The sequence below is a fragment of the Cebus imitator genome, unplaced genomic scaffold (assembly GCF_001604975.1).
Source record: "Cebus imitator isolate Cc_AM_T3 unplaced genomic scaffold, Cebus_imitator-1.0 Scaffold309, whole genome shotgun sequence".
Classification (NCBI taxonomy): domain Eukaryota; kingdom Metazoa; phylum Chordata; class Mammalia; order Primates; family Cebidae; genus Cebus; species Cebus imitator.
The window spans coordinates 2,160,115-2,185,838 of NW_016107624.1; the positions used below are offsets into that span (position 1 = coordinate 2,160,115).

Here is a 25,724-nt window from a genome sequence, read left to right on the forward strand (position 1 = left end):
TCAGCTCACTGCAACCTTTACCTCCTGGGTTCAAGTGATTCTCCTGCCTCAGCCTCCCAAGTAGCTGGGATTACAGGCACCCACCACCATACTTGGCTAATTTTTGTATTTTTAGTAGAGACAGGGTTTCACCATATCGGCCAGGCTGGTCTTGAAGTCCTGACTTCACAAGACCTGCTGCCTAGGCATACCAAAGTGCTGGCATTATAGGAGTGAGCCACCATGTCTGGTCTCAAATTTCTTAACTTGACATTCAAGGCCATAAACCTCTGGCTGTGGGTTCCTATCTAGTTCCCACCTTCCTCTCTCCTAATCCACTCCATGCACACATCCCTCCTGCCTACCTGGCTCCCCCAACAGAGCCTTGTGCCTTTGTTTCCTTCACCAGGGACCTCCTGTTTCCTTTTCCAGGGACCTCCTTCCCCTCATTTTCATATATCAAATCCTACTCATACTTTAAACCTCAGCTCAAGTGCCACCTCCTTGTCAGGTTTTTAAAAGTTCTTCCCATCAGAAAATAACCTCTCCCCCTGACACTTCCCTCTCTTGGCAATTTGTCTTTATGCTTGCAGTACTTAGCACATTCCACCTTACAGATATTGATGCATGGGTCTTGTTGCCCCTACTGACTGGCAATCTAATTCACTTCTGTAGTCTTCCCCGGCACACAGTAAGTGCTCAATAAACACTCGAAATAAATGAATATCTGTTTCTCTAATCCACGCATGGTGCAAATGAAATGCAAATAAATATGCAACTATCCATTTTTCTGTGGCCCAGACTTTTATTTATGTAAAATCTTCAAACGTGCTTGGGGTCAATGTGTGCTTGTCTGCAGGGTCAGGGTTCCTAATTGAACTCTCATGTATTAGTCTGTTTTCACACTGCTATAAAGAACTACCTGAGACTGGGTAATTTATGATGAAGAGGTTTAACTGACTTACAGTTCTGCAGGCTTAACAGGAAGCATGACTGGGAGCCCTCAGGAAACTTACAATCATGGCGGAAGGTAAAGGGGAAGCAAGGACCTTCTTCACAAGGTGGCAGGAAAGAGAGAGAGAGAAGGGGGAACTGCCACATACTTTTAAACCATCAGATCTCATGATAACTCACTTGCTATCATAAGAACAGCATGGGGGAAACTGCCCCCATGATCCAATCACCTCCCACCAGGTCTTGTGGGGATTACAATCCGAGATGAGATTTGGGTAGGGACACAGAGCCTAACCATATCACCTCAGGAATGAGTTGAGCCCAGAATTTCAACCAAAGGTCAGCAGTACACGTGAATGGGCCATTCAGCAGAATAGTAGATGATTCTCCTGGAAGAATCTATTCTCCAGTCAGAAAGATCATGTTCTACATTTATGACGGCATGCTTAATCTGGATAGTTAAGAACCTCTTTTCCCTATTTTTGAGGGGACTTCAATAACAGGTGTCACCAATTTAAGGGGCAGGGTTCTGAGTCTGGAAGATTTCTGATTACCGTTTCTCCAATCTTCTCCAGGATTGGACAAAGCCACATTCCTTGGTTGCATGATGAGGCCCAGCCACAAAACAGAGTCCACTGGGAGATTCCTTGTTCTGTTCTCTGAGATTATTTCACCTTTATTCTAGATTCTACATAGAATCCACCAGATTTGGGGATTCACCCACTGGCACTAAACATGGCACAGGGCCCAAGAGATGTGCTTGGAGTCAGGTAAGAAGTAAAGTCTGAGAACCCAATAAAACCTTTAGTGGACAAACACCTGTGAATTAGGACCACAGCTGCTTGGCAGGCTGACTCCTCTCTTTACAGCAAACCTGGTTGTTATGGTGATAGGAAGTAAATGAAACTGGGAGAGGACTGTGAAATGTTACTGTGGGAAAAGGGGCTTCTGGGCCTTATATAAGTCATGTTCCAAATATACACCTTTGAATAAGAGGCAAGGAGTCCATAACTCAGCTCCTAGGCATTGCGCGGCGTCGTAATATCAATAAAACCCCCGCCGATTTTTCCAAGCCTGTCTCTGCCTTCATTTATATTACACGGGGGTCCTGAATGGTTATGATTCTTGAGAAAGGAGTCCAGTTTCTTGAAATATCTACTTTCAGGAAAAGGAACCCAATACTAGTAAAATGGTTCCCCCAGGAGCCAAAAATTAATCAATCAATGGAATAAGCACCTTGTTTTAAGAATATCCAAGACTGCGATTTATTTACTTCTGCCTCTGATAGAAGTTTTAGAAAGAAAGACTTAGGCTGCCCAAATACCTTTAGTAAAAGGAGAAATTTTCCATTGATTCTTCTTCTTATTATTTTGTTGTTGTTGTTGTTGTTATCTTCAAAGCTAAGCTTTGAATTGAAAGTGGAAACTGGAGCCCAAGGCAGCCTCATGGCCAGTGAACACGGTTGTAGAAGTCAGGCCCAGGGCCCAGTTCAAGTCTGCCTCTCACTAGTTTTGGGACTTGGGGCAAGTTTCTTACCTCCCTCCAGCGTAGCTTCCCCATGTATGACCCAGGGGGCCAGAACCATTGTATCCACAACTCAATCATCTTGCCTCAAGAGCTGGTGACTTTTTTGTCACCATCAGCATGATTTTAAAGGAAAGCCTGATTGATGACCTGGTGACCCTAAGAACTAGCTGTTGTCTAATGCTCTCGGATTCCATGGGGCTCTCTCATAGGTGTCATTTCATATCATGACCATGACAATCCAGCCAAGGAAGTACCTTGATTCCCATTTTACAAACATGATCAGACCAAAGTGACTTGACCACCAAGCTCACAGTGCAATGATCAGAGATTAAGGACATGATCCCAGGCCTGATTGACACCAAGTCTGGAGTCCTGCCAGGACACATGCTGCTCCTCTATCAGTGATACTTCAGAGGGAGATTCTTGAACCAGGGCACTGACCAGAATGATGAGTTCTAAGGTATGTGCTTTTAGCAATAAATGAGGAGGCTGGATGAAAACAGGGGTTCTAAAAACTTCTCATAGTAGGAAGAACTTCTCATAGAAAACTTCTTTAGTCCCTTCTCTTCAAAAGAAATCTAATAAATCTAATGTAGAGTGCCAACATATGAAATAGATAATTGTAGCATTCCTCTGGTTGAAAAAGAGATGGCATCCACCCAAATGCCCATCAACTGACAAACAAATACTAAATGTGGTCTATCATCTTATGGAATATTACTCAGCTGTAAAAAGGAATCAAATACTGACACATGCCACAACAAGGGTGAACTTCGAAAATATTATAGTAAGTGAAAGAAGCCAATCACAAAAGACTGCATATGGTATGATTCTATTTAGATGAAATATCCAGAATAGCTAAACCCACAGAGACAGAAAGCAGACTGGTGGTTGCCGGGGACTTGGGGTGAAGGGGGTTGGGGATGGAGAGTGATTGCTTGATGGTTTCCTTTTTGAGTGGCAGAACATTGTGGAGCTAGCTAGCGGTGATGGTTGCACAACTTTGTGAACGTACTAAATGCCACTGAATTGTAAGCTTTTAAATGGTTCATTCTATCATTCGTGAATTTTACCTCCATTTATGTAATGTTTCCAGAATCCCACCCCATAAGCCTCCTCCTCACCATGTCACTAAAGAGCCTCCACAAAACCCTAGTAAGAAAGTCAATTGAGTCACTACATATTACAAAACACTACCTTTGCCAAAATAGTTCACATATGATAGATGTTTTCCTCCTTCAGGAGCCAAAGGTAATTTCTCCTAACACATGAAATAAATATAAGCCAGTGACATCTCGCTACCTGGAAACAGAACCTTCCATTGGTAACCAGCTCCAATGTCGATTCTAGTCCACAGTAATCAAGCACCTTCATTTTTAGGATACACTATTGGTTTTAAACTTTAAAAATCTATTTTAAGTATACCAGGAAAGAGAACAACAACTAAGCATTGCTTTTTCTTTCATGTCCAGTAGATACTTCACTGTTGAGTAGTAAACTCAGCATTATCAAGTGCCTACTATACATTAAAAGTTTTTCTCATTTATTTTTATTTTTATTTATTTTTTGAGACACAGTCTTACTCTGTCACCCAGGCTGGAGTACAGTGGCACAATGTTGGCTCATGCAATCTCCACCTCCCGGGTTCAAGTGATTCTTGTGCCTCAGCCTCCCAAGTAGCTGGGATTACAGGCATGCACTACCACACCCAGCTAATGTTTGCATTTTTAGTATAGATGGGTTTCACCATGTTGGCCAGGCTGGTCTTGAACTCCTAACCTCAAGTAATCTGCCCACCTCAGCCTCCCAAAGAGTTGGGATTACAGGTGTGAGCCACCGCGCCTGGCCTCTCATTGTTTATTTGAACATCATTATCCCCATTTTACAGAAAAAGATACTGAGGCTCAAAACAGCCATGCAGCACCCCCAAGGACTCACACCAGTTGGTGAGAGAGTCAGGACTGGAATCTCAGGCTCTTCAGCTCCAGAGAAGGCACTCTCAACTATGCCAAGGTGGGTGTAGCAGCGTCGAGTTCGTCCCCCTGACGACTACTATCAGTCCCCCAAGAAACTGACCCCAGGCTACAAGACTCAGAGGTGGCAAAGATGCACGATGCATGGACACAGGTCTGGGGCCCCTTCTGATGTCTCCTCTGCATCCGTCCAGAGCAGTCTGGGGAGATGAGGAGTTCAGGGCATCTACTTTTTTTCTTCAGTCTGTGCGGGGAAGTAAAGATCCACTTCAGCAGTCTTGCTGACAAACTGTTCTCAAGAAATAACTAATGTTGGGCAGACACTTCAGACCCTCTCTTGCTAAAGAGTTGAAGGGAAAGGCTGGGATTCCATTTGTTGTTTTTTTTAAAAAAAAAAAAAAATAGGTCAGATTCTGTGCAAATGCTAGAAACCCTGGCTTGTAAAGGTATCTTCTAGCCTGGAAGTCTACCTGACACCATTTTACGCAGTTGGAGTGGCAGAGTCTCAGATTTAGACACAGGATTCAGCACTACAACACTGTGCAGCATAAATTGGGTAAGTTTTCAACTTATTTGGAAACATTACTACAAAAAGGAGGTAAGAATAATTTCAGCCTTTTCCTCTGCATGGTAAATTTATCAAAATGATCATAATCCCTTATATATAAACACACTTTATGCATTACAAAGTACTTTCATGGATAATCCTTGCTGAGTTTTTTTTTAAAAAAAGGTGAAATTAAGAAAAAGTATCAGTAAATGGCATTGAGCTATTATCGTATACCTTTACATTGTAGGTAAGAAGAGGATGAGATGAAATGGTTTTACAGTAGAATAAAAGTCAGGTTCCAACTTCTCACTATTCCTGGTTATCAATAAAGTCAATGCTTTTTAAATTAAAAATGAGGTGCTGCTATTTATGACTTGATAAGTTGTAAAATGCCTTTCCCATCCTTCCCAATGGTCTTATGTTCCATTATTATTAAATTCTAGGCCTGTAGCTCATACAGATCACACAGAATGCAGCTCCTATGGATTATATAGGTATAGATAAAGAAAAGCAACTAGAACAAAAAAAAAATAAAACTGATTTTGTTTCAATGTCATTTAATGAAAATACAGTAGAACCCTCTATCCCCTCACGTTTAGGTGGCAGAGCTTAAAAAGACTCAGGCCATACAATGGCTCTTGAATTTCTTGTTCCCACCAAAGGACTAAGAATGCCGATATGTCAAGGCCATCCTAAAAACACTGTACTGCCATGCCATACTGGCACACACCGCTACCAAATCTCCTGACAGTACCATATGGTTTCTCAGAACCTAGTCTCTGCTGGCGAGACCAATAACTATTAAAGAATAGATTTTTGAGGAATGAGTTTTATTGCAGTAATTCTGACCAAACGGCAACTAATCCACTGCTTTTCCTTTGAGATGGCTAAAGAAAGCAGCTACAGATACATATGTACTGGCAAACACATTCTTTGGCTGCCATCGGGTCTAGGCTGCTCAGAGGGCGGCTTTGAAGCACTCACCAGTGGAGGCCACACCTGGTGGGATTGGCCCTTACAAACTACAGGTAAACATTCTCAGCTGAGCCTTGCCAACAACGGCAATCTGTGCCTCACAGAGTCAAGAACACTCTTGAGAGAACTCAGCCGGGCAGGCGCCATCCAGACTGACTCAGAGCATGACCAGTACTTCTTCAGGGTAATATTTCCCGCAGGGCAGTGGCACTCAACGTTGGCTGCACAGTAGAATCACCCAGGGAACCGGGAAACTTTCTGTGGCCGGGCCTGCAACGCAGAGCACCTCTAGAAGTGGGCACCCTACCACTGGCATTTTTGAAAGCTGCCCAGAGGGTTCTAACATGCAGCCGAGTATGAGAAGCACTACCATAGGGTGATATTTGGGCCTGAGCCCAGGTGATGAGAAGCCTTGGCAGACGAACCTACAAAACACCACTTGCTTGGTGAAGTCTGCATTCCTCCCAGTCTTGAACAATCACTGACAAGTGCTCTACTTGTCTGCGCACATTACGGTCAATCTGATTTGTCTAGAGGTACGAGAAGTGCTATTGAGATGCCTGTCTTTGATTTTTCTTCCTGAAACTCTGACACAATGATATGTACTCAACCCTTACTTTGTGAGAGCCTGGAATTCGGTAAAAACAAAACAAACAGCATACCCAAGTGAAATATCATTCATTTCGGGGGTGATTCCACGGAGGGAGGGCGGGGCACATACATCCACCAACAAGGCAATGTAATGTGCCACTGAGTGGGTGGTGACGAAGCAGAATTATAACTGTTGTAAATATCATAGAACTGTCATTAAATGGAAGGTCTGCCAATTTTGAAATGAAAAGTTTATACTGCAAGAGTGTAAACATGAAGAAAATAAAAAGGAAGGAACTCTTACCATGTCCTAGTTACCTGTGGCCCTCTTCTCCTGCATTTTATTGTGCTCTTCCTGTGCTTGAGGATTTCAAAGAGAAGCACTATGTGAACAATAGCAGGCAAGTGGGAGGCCTATCCTTGAGGGAGCATGGCTTCTTAAAAGAGACATTCCAGATTTAGATAATAGAAAGTCATCAGCGGAAGCCCATTTGTCAGTTACTCCCGATTTGAGTCACTGGTTGTTTGGGGGCTGATATTTATAAAATGAAGATATTTTATTAGAATTGTTTAAGATGTAAATCTCACTCACAATGGTAAGAGGTTCCAAGAACTTACCTGCTTAGGATATGAAGCAGAGTTAGGAAGCAGAGCTGATAGAAAGGAACGACAGAAAAAAGCACTTACTGGTTCTCCCTTTTCTTCTTGAGTGGGTCCATGAGGCGCAGAGTGTCTCTGATCACAGCCACTTTCACTTCTTCATCAACGAGGCTGGGGACATTTTCAAACACCCCTGGAGAAAGCTTGAATGGGTAAGGATTCTGTGTCACAGTGGAGACCGTGATTCGGTGCCAAGTGGCTATCAGCATCCAATCCTCCAGCTAGCTCCAGGGGTTATACTATTCAATTTTGCTTATCCTAATCTATAGAAGAAAAATTTTAAAGGCTTCCTTTATACTACTTTAAGAAGATCAATTTCCTTTTATAAATTAACCAAATATATGAAGAGAAAAAATAGCACTATGTTTTTCTAATTATCAAAATGATACGTGCTCACTGGAGAAAATTAAGAAATATAGAAAGGGGTTGAGAAAACTAAAATAATCCAAATAATCTCCCCTAAACCCAATATTGATATCTGTTGTATTTCCTTCCAGTTTTTTAAAAATGCATTTTTTGGGGGAGGGGGAGAAATATAGAACCACTGTTAAATGTACTATTTATCTTAGTGATTCAAGTATGTCAACATGACTAAATCATATTCATAGAATTTCAATTAGTTCATCTCCTGAGGTTAACTAATTAGTTCATGTCAAAACTGATGGGAAGGCTCAGCTGCTTCTAAGTTTCCAGACCTTAAAAATTAGAAAAATGGCATGCTGGGAAGTTACCGTAGGTCAGATAGGTCTTGTTATTAATAGTCTATGTTCAGAGCTCAACAAAACTGAAATTATTTGACTTGAGCACAATTTGTCTATGACAACTTGAGAATGTTCAGTCTTGTTCTGTTAAGTGAGCAGCATGAGGGTAGGAATATTCAGCTGTATGGCAACATAGTCAATGAAATGCTCAACATACTTACTTCATGCTCATGTTCGATCCTCATACTGGGATTTGCATTTACTTCAAGTAGTATAGGCTTCAGATTTTTCATTAGAAGAATGTCGAAGCCTAAAATCTGGGCAGGATAAACACAATTCAGAATTACTCTCTCTATTGAGTGCGGTATTAGGGTCATTACGTTGAAAAGAAATTCAAACTCAGTCCCCAACCTTGGCCTTGACCCTGTTTTCTCTTGTCCACAGCCCCTCTTCCTCTGGGTGTACTTGTCAGAGCAAATGGACAGCAGGAAATTTTATAGGGACCTTGATAATGGGATGAATTCCCACAGTGCATTTCAGCACCATCTTTGTCTTCTGAAGGGCTGTGAAGTTGATGACCTCTTTCCTCTTTAACAGGTTTATTATTATGTTGAGGATGAGCAGTAGTCCATCGATTTCTCCCTCTGCCTTTTCTTCTGCTATCCTTTACTAAGTGGCTTCTTAGCTAGCTCTCTGAGAACCTAAGGCTGCTTTTGCGAACCTGAGGTGTACATCAGTGTCATACAAGGAACCCTTTCAAAACCACCACGTTGGCCGGGCACGGTGGCTCACATCTGTAATTCCAGCGCTTTGGGAGGCTGAGGCGAACAGATCACCTGAAGTCAGGAGTTCAAGACCAGCCTGGCCAACATGGCGAAACTCTGTGTCTACCAAAAACACAAAAATGAGCTGGGCATGGTGGTGCCTGCCTGTAATCCCAGCTGCTTGGAAGGCTGAAGCAGGAGAATTGCTTGAACCCAGAAGGCGGAGTTTGCCAGTGAGCCAAGATGGCACCATTGCACTTCAGCCTCGGTGACAGAATGAGATTCTGTCTCAAAAAACAAATACACACAACCCCACCACATCCCTACAGAGTCAGAAGTGCTCAGAGCAGAACCCAGGTGAATGTATTTTGAAAAAAGCAAATTCCCAAGGTGATTCAGATATACCCTCTTAGTTAAGAAGAAGGTAATACTGATTAGGCACCTACTAGGCACCTATTACTATACAAAGCCCTGATTATTCATAGTCTCATTGAATCCTCATGACAGCATATTTGAAGGAGGGATTATGCACTCCACTTTACAGAAGCAGAAACTGAATCTCAGGAAGGCCAATGGATTTCCCAGAGACTGCCTCCCTAGTTAGTAAATGACAGAGCTGGCTTTTCCACCCAAGCAGGACTGACTACACGGTTTGTGTGACCTAGTGCAACATGAAAATGTGGGGCCCTTTGTTCAAAAAGGATGAAGAGTTTCACGGTAGGCACATTAAATCAAGCTCAGAGCCCTTCTAAGCGCAGGGGCCCTGTGTGACCGCCCAGCATAGTTGGAGGTCTTCAACACCATTTGCTTCACTCCTGCTCTCAAATCCAGGATGCTGCCTTGGGTAAGGCTTTGTCTTCCAGCCACTCTGGCTTCTTTCCATTCCTTACAGACCCGACAATCCGGGCCAGCCACTCGTGAGCAACTTGTTCTCTCTGCCTAAAACAACTCTTCATCTGGATAACTTTTGCTCATCCTTGAGATTGCTGCCCCTAATGAAATTCTGATTCAGACGACAAGGACTTCCAATTCTCCAGAGGACTCTCGTTATCGCTACAGAAGTGATAATGCAGAAAGTTTCTAACATAATTAATAGAACCCCAAAGTCTCAAAAAATAATGTGGAGAATAAAGAGAAAAAAGAAAAAGGGTTGTAGACTCCCCTCTTCTGTGGATTCAAGGAGGAAAGATGAGGGAAATCCATTTACTTGTCTATATAGAATATGCATAGGTTAAATGATAATTATTAAACTGTAGCTCCATCCTTATTAACGAAATTAGAGACTGAATGACCATTTTTGGGGGTGATTCAAGATGAAATTATTTTTCAATGAAGGGCAATAAGGATGAAAAGTTGGGAAAAGTCATCCTCACTCTATTTTTCTTTCCTGGGTCATGAAAAGAAAGAAATGGAAATTCAGTAGAAAATGTTACATGTATTATAGATCTGCTTAATAATACATGACAAGTGGAAGTGAGTGATGAGGCCTTTTAGAGACTCTGGTGACATCATCAGTCTAACTTCAGACCTGGTTGGAGACATGTGATGTTGATGAGGCGACAGAGAATGGCAGGCTGTGGTGACGATGCTTATCATCCTTAGTCATCAACTCTTACTTTTCGGTATATTTTTTACTTTCTCAGCCTGGTGGACTCTTCCCAGCTCAATGCCCAGTGGTTTTGTGAATGTAAAGCTGGGAATGCTGGGAGCTGGGGCAGTAAAGCCTTGTCAGCCCTATTGGTTTGCACTCACCAGTGGCATGAGATTTTCCAGAACCTAAATTTGGGTGCATGGTTTTGAATATGCTGGGTCTTGGACAGGAATGCTTTGGAGTCAGAAAGACCTAGGCTCCAACCCCAGCTCGATCCCTTACACTAGCTAGATGACTCTAGGGAAGGTGCTTAGCCACTCTGAGCCTCAGTGATCTCATCTGGAAAATGAAGATAACAATAGCTATCTGTCAGGGTTGTTGATAATGGTAACAATCATTAATTAATTATTATTTTTTTTTGAGACAGAGTTTCTCTCTTGCTGCCCAGGCTGGAGTGCAATGCTGCCATCTCTGCTCACTGCAACCCCCACCTCCCAGGTTAGGGGTCAACCATGTTGGCCAGGCTAGTCTCGAACTGCTGACCTTAGGTGATCCATCTGCCTTGTCCTCCCAAGGTGCTGGGATTACAGGTATGAGCCACAGTGCCTGGCCCAGAAAACACTTATTGAATGCTTTCTATGTCCCAAGAACTATCCTAGCTGCTAGAAATACAGTGAACTAGACAAAGCCTTACACTCCAGTAGGAGAGATAAGATCAAATAAAGATAATGCAATATACATTTTTTTGCACAATGCTTGACACATACAAAGTGCTTAATGAAAGCCAGATATGACATTTTTTCATAAGTTCAAGGAAATATGCATGATTTTCTTTTCAAAAGTTCAATAAAATATGTAGCATCAATGGATCTGAATAAACAGAATCACAGAACTGGGAGATATGCAGAGTTGATCTTGTCATAAAATCACAGAATGTCCCAGTTGGCAGAAAATCAGGAATTTACTTTGTCCAGTGGTTTTCAAAATGGGGTTCTTTTTGGGGTCCCAAGGGGGAGGTCAAACAGATCAGACCAAATTTTACCTTTTACCTATATGGTATATGGGGTTCCCAGGGAAAAAGCTTTACCTTTTTTTTTTTTTGAAAACCTGCTTTGTGCAGACAAGGAACATGCAGCTTAGAAAGGGGAAAGGCTCTTTCCAAGTCCCTCTAACAGAGCAGGAATTGTTAAATGGAGGGAGTTTTCAACCATGTGACATCCTGCCTCCCCAAGTAATTCAATCAGCAATTATGTGTTGAGCACCTCCTACCTGAGGGGCTTCCTTGGGGATTTAAAGATATCTGTCCTTCATTCCTGACCTCTAGAAGCTTCAAATCAAGTTGGGGAGATTCCTGAGCCATTAATTATAAATTCATGCAAAGGCTCCAAACTACATCCCAACAAGAGAGGTTAGTTCCTGAGCCCCACAGCTACACTTCCATCTGTATCCAGAGTATCCCCAACTGGGAGGTCCTAGAGTCCACAAATTCGCTGTATCCAAATGCACTCTGCGGCCCATTGTCTCTAAGATGTTCCTAATAATCCCTACCTCCTGATATTCATAGCCTTTGTGTAATCCCCCCTCACACACAATGGGGTGTGACCTCACCTAGTGACTTGTTTCTCACAGAATAGGGCAGAAATGATGAAATGTCACCTCTAATATTGGGTTATAAAAAGACTGTGGCTTCTGTCTTGGGGTGTTTTCTCTCACTCTCTTGCTCACTCACTCGGAGGGAGGCCACCGGCCATATCATTGTGAGCTGTCCCAAAGAGAGGCCCAGGTGGCAAGGAACTCATTTCTCTAGCCCACAGTCGCAGTAGCTGAGACCTGCCAATAGCCACGGGAGTGAGCTTGGAGGAGGAGCTCTCCCCATTTAAGTCCTGAGATAGCTGCAGCCCTGGCCAACCCGTCGGCTGCAGCCTTGCGAGAGACTTTGAGCCAGAAGAAGTCAGCTAAGCCTAAATTCTGACCCATGTATACTGTGAGATAATGAATATTTGTTGTTTTAAGCTGCTAAGATTTGGGGTAATTTGCTACACAGCAACAGATAATAAATATACCATATTTTTTTCTAAAATCTCCTTTGCTTTCTGTAATTCCTTATCCACCCAATAACACAAGTCAAAACTTGCCCCTTCATCCCTTACAACCAGCTGGTCACTAACACCTGCACACTCCACCTACTAAAACGCTTTCTAGACCTGGCCCATCCCCTCTGCTTCAATTCTCCACAGGTCTGTACCATCTCTCGCCTTTCCCCTGCTCTCAAACTCACTCTTCTAATTCATCCGACACAAGGAGCTATTTTTCTAAAGTGCAAATAGAATATTAACACTCCTCTGCCTAAAATTCCTGCCTACAGAACGAAGCCCAAGTCCCACAGCATGTCCTACAAATTGCTCTATGGCCTGACATCTGTCAACACTCCAGGTTTATCTCCTCCCACTTGCTACTACACATCTTGGGCTCTCAATGTGCTGAACCATTAGAAGTTCAAGGATGCTTTACTGCTCTCTGCCTTCATACTTTTCTGCCTGAAGGCATTACTTACTTTGTCAGTTATTTATTGAGCACCTACTAAATACCAAGAACTGTTCTTGGCACTTGTAAAGTGTCACTGCTTTGTCTTGTAAAGCAGTGACAAGACAAAGCTCCTACCCTCGTGTAGGTTACATTTTAGAGGGGAGACATACCACAAGCAAGTGAATAATGAAAGCAAGGTAAGAACACAGAGTGTGATACAGTGGGTGGAGGGGAGCATCTGGGGATTTACCTAGGAGGGCCAGTGAGGCCTTTCTAAAGAGGAGACGTTTGTCATTCCACTGTCTCTGGCCAGAACAGTTTCTTGATTTGGCTCTCTTTAAGTCTGTTATTGGTGTATAGGAATGCATGTGATTTTTGCACATTGATTTTGTATCCTGAGACTTTGCTGAAGTTGCTTATCAGTTTCAGGAGATTTTGGGCTGAGACGATGGGGTCTTCTAGATATACAATCATGTCATCTGCAAATAGAGACAATTTGACTTCCTCCTTTCCTGTTTGAATACCCTTTATTTCTTTTTCTTGCCTGATTGCTCTGGCTAGAGCTTCCAGTACTATATTGAATAGGAGTGGTGAGAGCAGAACAGTTTCTGATGAGAACGTTGTGGTTATTCTTTGTTCTTCTGAACGTAGTGTGCCTTTCCTTTCTGACTGCTTTTCAGATTTTCTGATCATCATTGGTTTTCCAACAGTGTAGATTATAATTTGGGGGTAGTGTGTGTGTATTTTATTTGGAATGTCTTGAGCTTCTTAGATTGTGAGTTTATAGCTTTTTTTCAAATTTGGAAATTTTAGCCATTATTTCTTCAAAAATATTTTTTAGATTCCCTCTCTCTTCTGCCCTGAAACTTCAATTACACATATGTTAGACCACCTGATGTTGTACCCTAGTCCCCTGAGGGTCTGTTCTTCTTCTTCTTGTCATTTTCCTCTGTTTAATTTTGGACACATTCTATTGCTATGTCTTCAAGTTCACTGATGGTTTCTTCTTCAGTGTCTAATTTGCTGTCAATCACATCCAGTGATATTTTCATCTCAGAGATTATATTTTCTGTTACAGAAGTTTCATTTGGCTCTTTTCACTAGCTTCCATTTCTCTCTTCACTAAGCTCATATGTTCCTTAAAATTTTTGTATAGAGTTCTAATAGCTGTTTTAATATCCTTTTCCTGCTAGTTTCATCATTTCTAATATTTCTGGATCTGTTTCTCTTAAAAGATTTCCCCACTGGTGAAGGTGACCTTTTCCTGTCTTATGGAATGTTTAGAGACTTTTTACAATTGGATGCTGGACATTGTGATATTTCAATGCTGAGTGTCTGGACTTGGTCTTCCTTTTAAAGTGCTGGGCTTTGTTTTGGCAGTCAGTTACGTGCAAATCAGCCTGATGTCTTCAAAGCCTTTTGCTTAAGGTGAATAGGATGAGTCTAGAGTAACCTTTATTCCAGAAAAGATTTAATCCTCCCCATTACGGCAGAACTTCTTTGGAGTCTCCATTGAATGCTCCCAGCCATCACCACGGACCCTTCACTCTGACTATTCAGCACTCGAATGCCTCCCTGCCCTATGTGAGCCCCAGAAGTGTTTCAGCTTATCAATTCTCTGGTTATTCTTTGCCCTGCTTTGTGGATTAACACTCCATGCATGCACGGCTTAAGACCCAGCAGAGACCCACTGAGATCCCATGCAGCTTTCTGGAGCTCTTTTCCTGCTTAGCTCCTTCTGTAATTCTGCCCCACAACTTCCAGCCACCTCAGCCTTCCGAAACTTCAGTCTTCACCTCCTCAACTCAATGAGGTCACTGGACTCTGTTTAGGTTCACCTCCTCTGTGTCCATATTCCAAAAATTGCCCCCAGACGAAAAGCTGAGGCAACCATAAGACTCACCTCAGTTTTTCCCCACCTTTTCCCAGAGATTACAGTGCTGAGCTATCTGTGGTTCAAAGCCTGAAAACGTTTCTTTCGTTTACATATTCATATATATTTCTGGTAGTCCAATCATTTGAAGAAGGAGGTTACATTTAGTCGTTGTTACTCCCTCATCACTAGAAACAAAAGTCTCAGGAGGTGACATATGGACAGGGGCTGAATAAAGTGAGAGAATAAGTCATTTTTGGGTCAAGCACAGTGGTTCACATCTGTAATCCCAGCACTCGAGGAGGGTGGCTCACCTGAGGTCAGGAGTTCGAGACCAGCCAGACCAACATGGTGAAACCTTGTCTCTACTAAAAATATTTTAAAAATTAGCCAGGTGTGGTGGCAGGTAGCTGTAATCCCAGCTACTTGGGAGGCTGAGGCAAGAGAATCGCTTGAATCCCAGAGGCGGAGGTTGCAGTGAGCCGAGATGGTGCCACTGCACTGCAGCCTGAGTCAACAAGAGTGAAACACCATGTCAAAAAAATAAAAATAAATCACATTTGAATAGCTGGGGAAGAGCAGTCCAGGCAGAGGGAAAAGCAAGAATGAAGGCTACTTCTGAAGAACAGCAAGGAATGAGTGAGAGGGAGGGGCAGAAGATGAGGTCAGATGGACAAGGGGCAGATGGCGCTGCATCTTGTAGACCATGAGAAGGAGCCAGGATTGTAAGTGCAATGAAAAAGCTATTGGAGGGTTTGAGTGAGGAAAGTAACTTAATCCACCTTATGTTTTAAAGCATCTCCTTGGCAACAGTGAGAAAAATAGGCTATAGGCAGCAAGGGTGCCTATGGCAGCCATTCAAGTGCGAGGTGATGGCTGCCTAGACTTGGATGGCAACAGTGGAGTTGGCTAGAAGTGGTTACATTTGGGAATATTCTAAAGTATATTTGCAAGAGTTGCTTAGGGACTGGAGGTATGAAGGAGGGTAACAGAGAAAAGAAGGATGACTCAGGCTTTTGGTCTGAGTGACTGACTGAATATCATTCATTTACTGAAACAGTAAAGACGATGGAGTGCAGGTTTGGGAGGGAAGACAGGAGCTCGACTTTGGACATGTTCAGTGTTTGACGGTTATTAACCATCCAAGTAGAAAATTAAAGTGGACAGTAGGATACACCAATCTGGAGCTCAAGGAAAGGTCAGGACTGGAAATACAGTCGTAGGCGCCAGTAGCATAGAGCTAGTGCGTAAAGCCATGAGGCTATGTGAGATCATTTAGGAGTGATTGTGAATAGGGGGACACCTTCCAAAGGATTGAGCCCTGAGACTCTCCAACACTGACAGGTCCAGAAGAAGAGGCTGAGAAGCAGCAGCCAGGGAGGTAGGAGGGAAACTGGAGGGTGTGCTTCTATCACATTCTGCTCGGCAAACCCTTCTTCATGCTTTATGCTCCAGCTTAAGCATCTCCACCTCAGGAAAGCCTCACCTGACAGGGTTAGGCAAAGTTAACGACTCCCTTTTCTGGGCTCTCCCAGCATCCCACAGGGACCCTCTCATGGCTTTTCTTATGAGGGACTGCAGTTCTCACGGGTCAGCCCTCCCCACTACACTGCGCACACCCTCAGGGCAGGGACCTTGTCCTATCCGTAACCACACGCCCACACTAGCTCAGGGCTCATCTCAGGAGTGCCCAGGGAACGTGTTAGAGCCCAAAGGAAGAAAAAGCTGAACGATCAGAAGTGGTTTTTGGAAGAAGGCTTTATCTAGGAGGTAGGGCTTGAGTAGCACCTTGGAGGGCACTGACATTTAAGAAACCGAGAATGGGAGAGAGCACGCCAGGTCAGCCGAGACAGAAGAGAACCAAAGGGCAGAAATGGGAAGCACAAATTACGTCTGAGACAGTAATGGTATCTGTTTTGCAAGACTGCAAGTCTCAGGGCGGGTACAGTGAAGCTAGACTGGGGCTGGGGTCAGGGTGACAAATACCAGGCTATGGAAATGGTTTGCAAACTCTGCTCCTTGGAACACTGGTGTTCCCGTTAAGTTTAAGATGTGGATATTTCATGGTTTCTTATAACATCAGGGCACTTCTTCATAGACAAATTTGAGAACTATTGTGGTTACAGAAAACAAACAATGGAATAATCATAAAAACTGTCATTTATTGATTCCTATGTGGTATGTGCTGTGCTGAAGATTCTTCCTTGCTCTTATTTGCACTTGTGATGCTTCTGAGAGGGACGTACAAATTTGATCTCTAACTGCAGATAAAGAAACTGAGGCTACGATTGCTAACTTGCCAAACAGACTAACTAGAGGTGCCAACCCCAGGCCAAACCCAGGCCGTCTAAGAACCAAATCCAAGCCCTTGACCTTTCACTGGATTGCTCCTTGACCTTCTTCCCTTGGGGTGACTGGGCTGAAGGGTAAGGGGGAGGTAAAAAAAAAAAAGAGAGAGAATAAACAGAAGAAACATCTTAGGATTTAGGAATAGCACCTCCTTCAAGCATCTAATGGAAAGGATCATGGGCCAAGGAGAGAATTAGACACAGGGAGCTAAATGAAGATACAGACCAAGCAATGAAACCAGGAAAGAACGTTCTTGAAAGCTAAGCTGGAAGCCTTTCCTCCACATGTGTTATTTCTGCCATATAATTCATCTACACTGAGGCAGGCCTCACTGTTTAAACCAGAGTCATACTGGTACCCTCAGGAAGACTGACATGAGGATATGTCGCTGGGAGCTACCTAGGCAATGACAGGGGGCAGGCTGGAATGACAGGGCAGCCACGTTCCTCAGCAGCAGATTACAGGAAACCTGCCCACAGCCCAAGCAGTGCCCACAACTGCTTCGGGCCATCACAATTTCCCAAGTAGTTATTATGGCTGTGATTGAAAAGCGTTCACTGTCACATGTTTAAGATACACGTCATTTCTCTGGCTAGAGTTTATGTTCTGGAATACTGCAATCTGGGCCAAGCCCAGGCAATGAGCGGGAGAGGCTGTACGGCAAAGAAGCAATGTGCTCTATCTGCACCAAACACTACAGCTTGAAAAGCCATTCATAATCTTTATCTCACTGGAATTTGACAACAACCCTGTGAGGTAGGCAAGGAAGAAGAGGCACAGAGAAGTTAAGTGACTTATATAAGAACACACAGCAAGTCGATGGCAGAACCTAACTGGGTCCCTAAATCTCTAGGTTCCAAGTCAGCTCTGGTGTTTGAGACCCCAGTAAAGTGTTCTTACAAGTGGTAAGAATGAAGTCGGAGACGGCTACAAGGAGAAAAGGATGCCATTTTCTCCCTCAGTGACTGGGAATCTGAAATGTATGGCAAGACAAATTCCAAATATCTAACAGCTTATACCCTGTCAAGCGCTGTCACCTACATTACTTCACAATAAAAGGCAGGCAGGGAAGTGGGCATTGGTGATTTACAGAGAAAGCGGCAGAGGCTCAGCCTGGTGAAGAAACGAGCTGGAGCTGGCACAGCTGGGAAGAGGAAGAGCGTTTCCTCTCGCCCGGCCTCTCACGCTGCGCTCCTCCTCTCACCCAGGCCTGGAAGCATTTAGTGGCCAAGCAGTGGGAGATGGTCCCAAGGCTGTGATTCCATCTGCTAGACATGATCTGATCAAACCAGTGGCTCCCTCCCTGTCTGCCCGTTCCACCAGCTCCCCACAGCTTGGGCCCCACCGATGGCTGCCCCATGTGGTCTGTCCATAGCAAGACGAGTAGCAAAACAAGCAGCCTGGCCCTCCACCCTGCCACTCGGTCCAAGCCAGGGCTCTGTGGCTTGGCTCTGCCTGCTGGGCCCACATGATACTCCTGGAATAGCTGTCATTGTCAAACAGATGTGACCACAAGGTCCCCCGGGATGACCCCTGGACGTGTGTCCACGTTGCAACTTATCTCCTTGACCCTAACTTTTTGCTGGCTTAGGTCAGGACTTGTTTTCTCTGGTCCTACCTCTAAGTTCTGCCTTTTTCATCTTTCTAATATTTTAAACCACCTACCTGATGGCTGAGCTGTCCATCCTCCCTGGGAACCAAAGGCCAGGGGTCTAAGTTTCTCAGGACAGATCTCTGGATGGCAATTACCCCCTCCTGGTACTAATCCTGGCCTGAATTCCCCTCCAAAGGGTCCCGCCAGCCCGTCTGGAAATCCTGCTGACTGGTGCCCAGCCCCTAGGGTGGCCTCTCTGGGTTTAGGGCTGCACTTTGGGACCAGCCTCCTCTTCTGCTGTTGAATGAATGCCCCATCCACTAGAGACACTGCCCCACTCCCTTCCTTCTCCCTTCTTGTCCCAAGAGACCTGTTACCCACCTGCCGAGAACTAGAAATAACCCAAATGCTCCTTGACAGAAGAACTGATAATAAATTGTGCATGTTCACAATGGAATCTACAAGAGTGCAAACGAGACAGTGCCCACGATCCCCACCAGCATGGGTGGACCTTTGAAACCTTACGTGTAGCGGAAAAGAATGTTGCAGAAGGCTCCATACTTTATAACAGCATTTTTATAAAACTCAAAAACAAGCAAAACAAAATAATACATTGTTTAGGGATTCACGCCTAATGAAAGCATTTTCTAAAGCAAGGAAATAATAAATATAAAATTCAGGGTGATGTTTACCCCAGGGCTGGGCAGGGACCTGGTTCTGGGGAGAAACACACTGGCTGGAGGTCTTGGGCTGGGAGGAGGGTTTGGGATGATCATTTTGTTGTTTGGCTTCATGGCTTACAAATATGTTCCATGTATTCTTTTTTCATATCTATCAAGTGCTACAAAATAACTTTAAGAATTAGATGGAGAGGGTCCCAGAGCTGTCCCTTCCTTTCTTCTCCTCCCACACGGATTGATCTGGGGGCAGGAAAGTGTGTGTGCCTTTGGAGTGTCTGGATGCCACGTCTCCCCACCCCGCACTGTCACAGCTGAATGTCCTGTAAGAAGGTTCCAGCCTCATTCCTCATTTCCTTCGCTCCCACACTCTGAGTCCACCAGACTCTGGCTCCATTGCTCTGCTGAAGACAATTCTCTCTGTCGCCAGTCAACCCCTTGTGGATGGAGTGGACAGTTTCAGTGCTGGTTTTGCCTGGCATCTCAGCAGCATTGGATGCGCCAACCCCTGCCTGCTTCTCCAAGCACCTCTTCCTTGGCATTCCAGGGTCTTTCTCTGGTATTTATCTCAAGACACTCCTTCTTGGCCTCCTTTTCTGGCTCCCTCTCCCTTCCCTGCCTGTCCCTTAGTTAAACAGTGGTGCCCACAGGTATCTTCTCAGTCCTCTCGTCACCCTCTTGGGTCACCATCTGCCCATGAGTTCCCATCACTGTCCCAACCCAGACCTCTGTCTCCTGAAATCCAAGCTCCAAACTCCAAATATCCAATTGTCCCCTCAATCTCTCCACTTGCATGCCTTATAGGTACTTCAGGTCCAACTCCCAACCATCTCCCAACAGCCTGGTCCTCTTCCAGGGGCCTCTATCCATCCATGCAAGTACCCAAGCCACCTGCACGTTAGTCTCAGTCCCTCCTGCCCTCACTGCCACCATCTGTCATCTCTCTCCAGCCTCATTCAGTCACCAAGTTGAGCCTTTCTAGCTCCTTCCCTGGCACCCAAATCTGTCTATTCCCCCCACCTGCACCACAACCTTCCCAGTCCCAACCAGCATCCTCTCCAGCTTCTGTGAAAGCAACTGTCTCCTAGGGACCTCCCCACTTCCAGACTTGCCTCAGTGTATTCTCTACCCTGCCGGTATGCTGTTCTTTATAACATGCAAATCTGGGTGCATCTTTCCCCTGCTTAAAATTCTCCAGGGACTCGACCCCCCATGCCCAGGCTCTCCGTGAGACAGTTCCTACCTTCCTTTCCCATCTCACCTTCCCTCATCTCCCCTGACATCTCTGCCTTACACCCCACCCGGCAACCAAACTGAACCTCCACCAGCTCCTCATGCTTCCCGCTCACGTCTCTGGCTCCAGCGCATTTCCACCTGGAGCCCTGTGTCTCCCTCACCCTTACCCAGTCTCTCCTGCTCCGACTAACTGTCACTCCAGGTTCCAGTTTGACTGTTGTTTCTTCTGGGAAGCCTTCCCTGAACATGCCACGCCTGCCCAGAGAATGTGGCATGGCTCCACCATCTCACAGCACCTCAGACGTTTCCTATTCTATTCTAGCACTTGTAACCCTTTACAATCATTGCTTTTTAAATTATCCATCTCTCACAACAGACTCTATGCGTCAGCCAGCAGGGCCCTGACTTACTGTCTCAATAGAACCCGGGACAATGCCTGACCCCTCTAAGCATGTGGCAAAAGTTGTAGAATGAGTAAATGAATGAATAAATGAGTAAACGAATGAATGTAAAACTCTGCTTTATGCATGTTATCTCATTTAATTCTTACAAGAACCTTTCAAGATAGATATTCTTCATTTCATTTTACAGGTAACAGAAGGGAAGCAGCTTGCCCCAAGTCACACAGCTAGCAAACAGAAAGCTGGAAATTGGGCCCAGGTTTAACACCAAAGCCCACAGCGCCACCGCTCCGGTCCCCTCCTCTGCCCACCCCACCCCACCACGCATCCCACACAAAGCCAGAGAGCCCTCTTGAGGCTGGTCAAGGCTGAAACGCAGGCTGAGAACTGGTTACCTGGAAGCATGTGGGGCCCGGCCTCCCCGTGGGGATGTCTGACTGGTAGAAGACCTTGAGCTCTGGAGTCAGCGCGATGACAGTCTTTATCACCAGGGAGATGATGTCAGACCAGACCTTCTTGATGTCAACGCCTTTGGAAGACAGTCTACAAAGGATGCTGGAAAAAGTCCTTTTGCTGCCTGTGCTAGTACTGTCTGAATGGATGAAGTTGCCGCTGTGGATGTTCAGGGAATAGTTGGTTAAGTGCATAAAGATGTGGTGCAGGTTTTTGGGGGTGGGCTCCTGATATGGCTCAGTACAAAACCTGGAGAGTCCGTCTTTGGCTATATAAATCTCTAAGGGGTCTAAGGACTTGAGTAAGACATACAGACGAATATCAAACTTGAGCTTGTCGATAAGGAGAGGTTTGCAGATGTACTCCTGGACCACCGCCGGCCTGCTCTGGAGGGTCCCTGCCAGGCGGATGTCACTGGGGTCTTTAATGAGGTAGATTCCGTCACCCTGACAACCACCATCAGGTTTCACAATAAAAGTGGGCTTCCAGGAAGGGTCATCATCTTTCACCATTCGAACCTGGAAGGGGGAAAAAAGGATGGCTGACATTATATTCTTTTCCCTCTGGATCCCTAGCACAGAGCAAGGCCTTAGCAAATGTGTGATGAGTGGGTGACAAGATGGTCCCTGCCGATCTGACCATGTGCCGAGCATCTTCCATGCAGACGACACTGCACAAGGTACTGAGATCGTGACATCAGGATTGGCCCCCGTCTTGTGCTCCAGAGTGAGACAGAGCTCTCTTGTGAAATGGATTGGCAGTCACAAGACCTGGGTTCAAATCCTGTTTTGCCAGTTATTAGCTTCCACCTTGAACAGGTCATGTAACTAATAATAGTGCTGAGAATAATGATGATGGTGAGCTAATATCATTTATGAGCTCCCGTGAGCATTATATCAGGCACTTACCTAATTAGCTCATCTAACCCTCACCAGAAATATGGTTGTGCCTTTTCATGTAGGGAACAGAGAGGGTACAGCAGTTGCTAAGAGCACGGGTGTTGGAGTCAGATGGCCTGGGCTTAGACACTGGCTCTGCTCCTTATCCTGGGCCTTGGGCAAGTGACTTAAGTTATCTACACCCTTTCCATCTACGAAATAGGAGTAAGGTTGTTTTGAGAATTAAATGCAATAATAAATGCAAGAGACTAAGTACCTAGAATCTGACAAATAAAAGACAGTCCAAAGCCTGGCTGTCGCTCTTTTTAGAAGATGAAGTGGCTTGACCAGGTGCAGTAGCTCACGCCTGTAATCCCAGCACTTTGGGAGGCCAAGGCAGGTGAATCACCTGAGGTCAGGAGTTCGAGACCAGCCTGCCTAACATGGTGAAACCCCATCTCTACTAAAAATACAAAAAATTAGCTGGGTGTGGTGGCAGGCACCTATAATCCCAGCTACTCGGGAGGCTGAGGCAGGAGAATTGCTTGAACCCAGGAGGCGGAGGTTGCAGTGAGCAGAGATTGCACCACTGCACTCCAGCCTGGGCAACAAGAGTAAAACTTTGTCTCAAAGAAAAATGAAAATAAAAGAAGATGAAGTGACTTGCCAGCTAATGGGATTAGAATTGGGATTGGAATCTAAATTGATGACTAAAGCCCTCAGACCTTCCTCTATCCCACCATGTCTTGGTTTCCTCACTTCAGAAATGGGGATATAGACACCTACTCTCATTATGTCATTGTAAGGATGAAATAGACTGAAACATGCAAAGGACCAAGTGCAATACCACACACAGAGCTAGTGCACAGGAAATGTCTGTTTCATGTTTACGCCCCTTCTTAACTTCATCTGGTAGACCTGACCAGTCCTTCCATCTGTTGAGATCTTTTTCAAACAAGATCCTGTCGTCTGCAGTATTTGCTCTCCTCCCAGCTCCAGGTCAGCAGAACGCTCATATAATTAACTATCTGGGCACCTGACCATCCAGATAGTCGGTCTGGACCTGTGGTTCTGCATAATTCATCCTCACCCCATTGCCCCCGATGCTGGTGAGATGCTTCCTGCAGCTATGGAGAGTGGATGGACTGAAATGGCAGGAGAGGAGGTTTTCACCAGGAGAGAGAAGCTGGAGGAAACGTAAGGATGGATTTCAAAGAGGGAGCCATCCTCTCTGCAGCTTCTTGCGTGAAAGTTTCCCTCTGAAATCTGAGAGCAGTGCCTGGCAGGCTGAGTTGGCAGGTGCCCCAGTGAGGGACTCCTCTCAGCCCTCCACCTTTGCTGTGTAAGCCCAACCCAGGACAACTGCACTCGCGGTTGCACTTCTCTCTTTGACCAGCCTATATTTCTAAATGAAGCTTTTGCCAATTCCTTGGGCACTATCAGTTATTCCAGGCTTGTAAAAGATCTTTAACAACGGAGAAACACTTAAAGCCTTAATAATGGTCCACATCAATTGTTTGCCCCTGTCAGCAGGATTCAAGAGTGGAACTTCACAAGAGATCAATGCAAGCCTCCCAGGGCCTTCCACCAAGGCTTTCTTGCAACTGTGACCTTGACGTTTATGTAGTTACTTAATATTCATCCAAAGCATTTGTACACTCAGCCTTTACAGTAAATATAAGCATGCTGGACAAATGGCAGCTATGGATCAGGAAGTGAAAAATGTCAGGTTTGCACTGATGGGGAATTTTTCCCTCTGGAAAGCTTTTGCTATGGCGAAGATACTAACAGTTCAATAGATTATCCAGAGCAATATTTTTCCCTTTGAATTCCATGTATATGCCTTAAATAAATTAAACTACATGATCAATAGTCTCAGCTACTCACTGGATTCCTGAATACTTCTGCTCTTTGCCAAAATAGTGCCATACAAATCAAGATTATTAAAACTCATAGAGTCATTGAAATTTTAGAAATAGAAGAATCTTCAGAGATCAACATCACCCAGTGCTCTCAAAATTCAAGGAGGAAATTGAGGCTCCGAGAGCCAACATGACTTCCCTTGGGTCTCATAACTGGCCAGTAGGATGGTCAGCATGAGAACCTAGGTCTCCTGACCCCACCTCAAGTTCATGGTTCCATTTTCACCTCTAAGATAAAATTGAATATCTCTTTTTCCTCTTCTTACTATAGGAAAGTTCCTCCTAATATATTAGACAATACTGATGTCTGTGCTCTGCCCACCCTAAAGATTTTAGCCCTGAGTATGGCCATCCAGGAACTGTATCTGTAGACCCTGAGTTAGCCAGACTGCCCCAGTTTCAAAGCTTCTGGCTGGGTGCCTGGCTCTATAGGAAACCCTCACAATTGTTCAGAACGTGGTTCCCATAGCCACTAGACCCTTCCACCTAAAAGAGAAACATTTTTCAGAATTCATATTTACTCTCCTCTGAGGTTTATTCAAGAATGACCCTTTCCCAGCAGTTATTAAAGTTAAAAAGTAACACATTGGCTCCTAAAAAGAAGTGACGGACCAGAATGAAAATATCATCCACGTACCTCAGCCCCAGCCTCAGCAATTCTGATTTAATTGATCTGGAATGAGACCTGGTCATGTGTATTTTGGAAAAAATCACCACAGGTGATTCTGATGTGCACTCTGTCTGAGAATTGTTGGACTAAATGAATTAAGATACCATCTGAAACCAACATATTCAATGAGGTGTTCTGCACAGATGTTAGCCGGAGTGTGAGGAAGACTTGCACTTAGGCTACGACTGACGGTATCTCTAGTTTTAACCAAAGCCACTGTTGGACCTGAAGTCCATTACCTTGTAACTGTATACACAGATGGCTGAAAGAGATACACAGAGGAGGTAGTGGCCTAATTACCTGGCACTACTTTGGCCTGTTGAAAAATTTATGTGGTTTTTACTGCCCCCTAGTGGGCATTTAGAAAACGCTACTGGGAAAGTCTCGGTTCAAAATTCCAATACTACAAAGCAGTACGATATTCTATTAAGATATTAAAACGGTCTTAAAGAAACACCACTACAAGCGAAATATTATTCAGCCTTAAGAAGGAAGAAAATTCTCACACATGGCACAAAACGAGAGTATTCTGAGGATACTATGCTAAGAGAAATAAACTGGACCCCAAAAGACAAATACTGTAAGAGTGTACTTCTATGAGGTGACTGGAGCAGTCAAATTCAGAGACAGGAATTACAATGGTGTTTTCCAGGGGTTGGGGTTGGAGGGAATGGCGAGTTAGTGTTTAATGGGTACAAAGCTGCAGTTTTACAAAATGAAAAAAATTCTGGAGATGGATGGATGATGGTTACACAAAAATGTGAATATGCTTAATTCCACTGTACACTTAACATATATGCGATGCACATTTAAAAATGGTTAATCTGATAAATTTTGTCATTTATATTTTACCACAATCTTAAAATTAATCTTTAATTTT

At 44.4% G+C, this 25,724-nt stretch overlaps 1 protein-coding gene across 2 annotated transcripts in view; it reads right to left on the bottom strand.

Moving 5' to 3' along the window:
* TTLL11 (tubulin tyrosine ligase like 11) overlaps positions 1–25,724 on the bottom strand; it is a 274,229-nt gene that overhangs the window by 148,945 nt on the left and 99,560 nt on the right. For both annotated transcript variants that reach the window (XM_017503337.2, XM_037729525.1), the window contains exons 4-6: positions 21,317–21,892; positions 8,132–8,227; positions 7,237–7,352 (exon numbers count right to left, since the gene is read on the bottom strand). In XM_017503337.2, the coding sequence (XP_017358826.2) occupies positions 7,237–7,352; positions 8,132–8,227; positions 21,317–21,892 (788 nt within the window). The remainder of the gene's footprint in view (positions 1–7,236; positions 7,353–8,131; positions 8,228–21,316; positions 21,893–25,724) is intronic.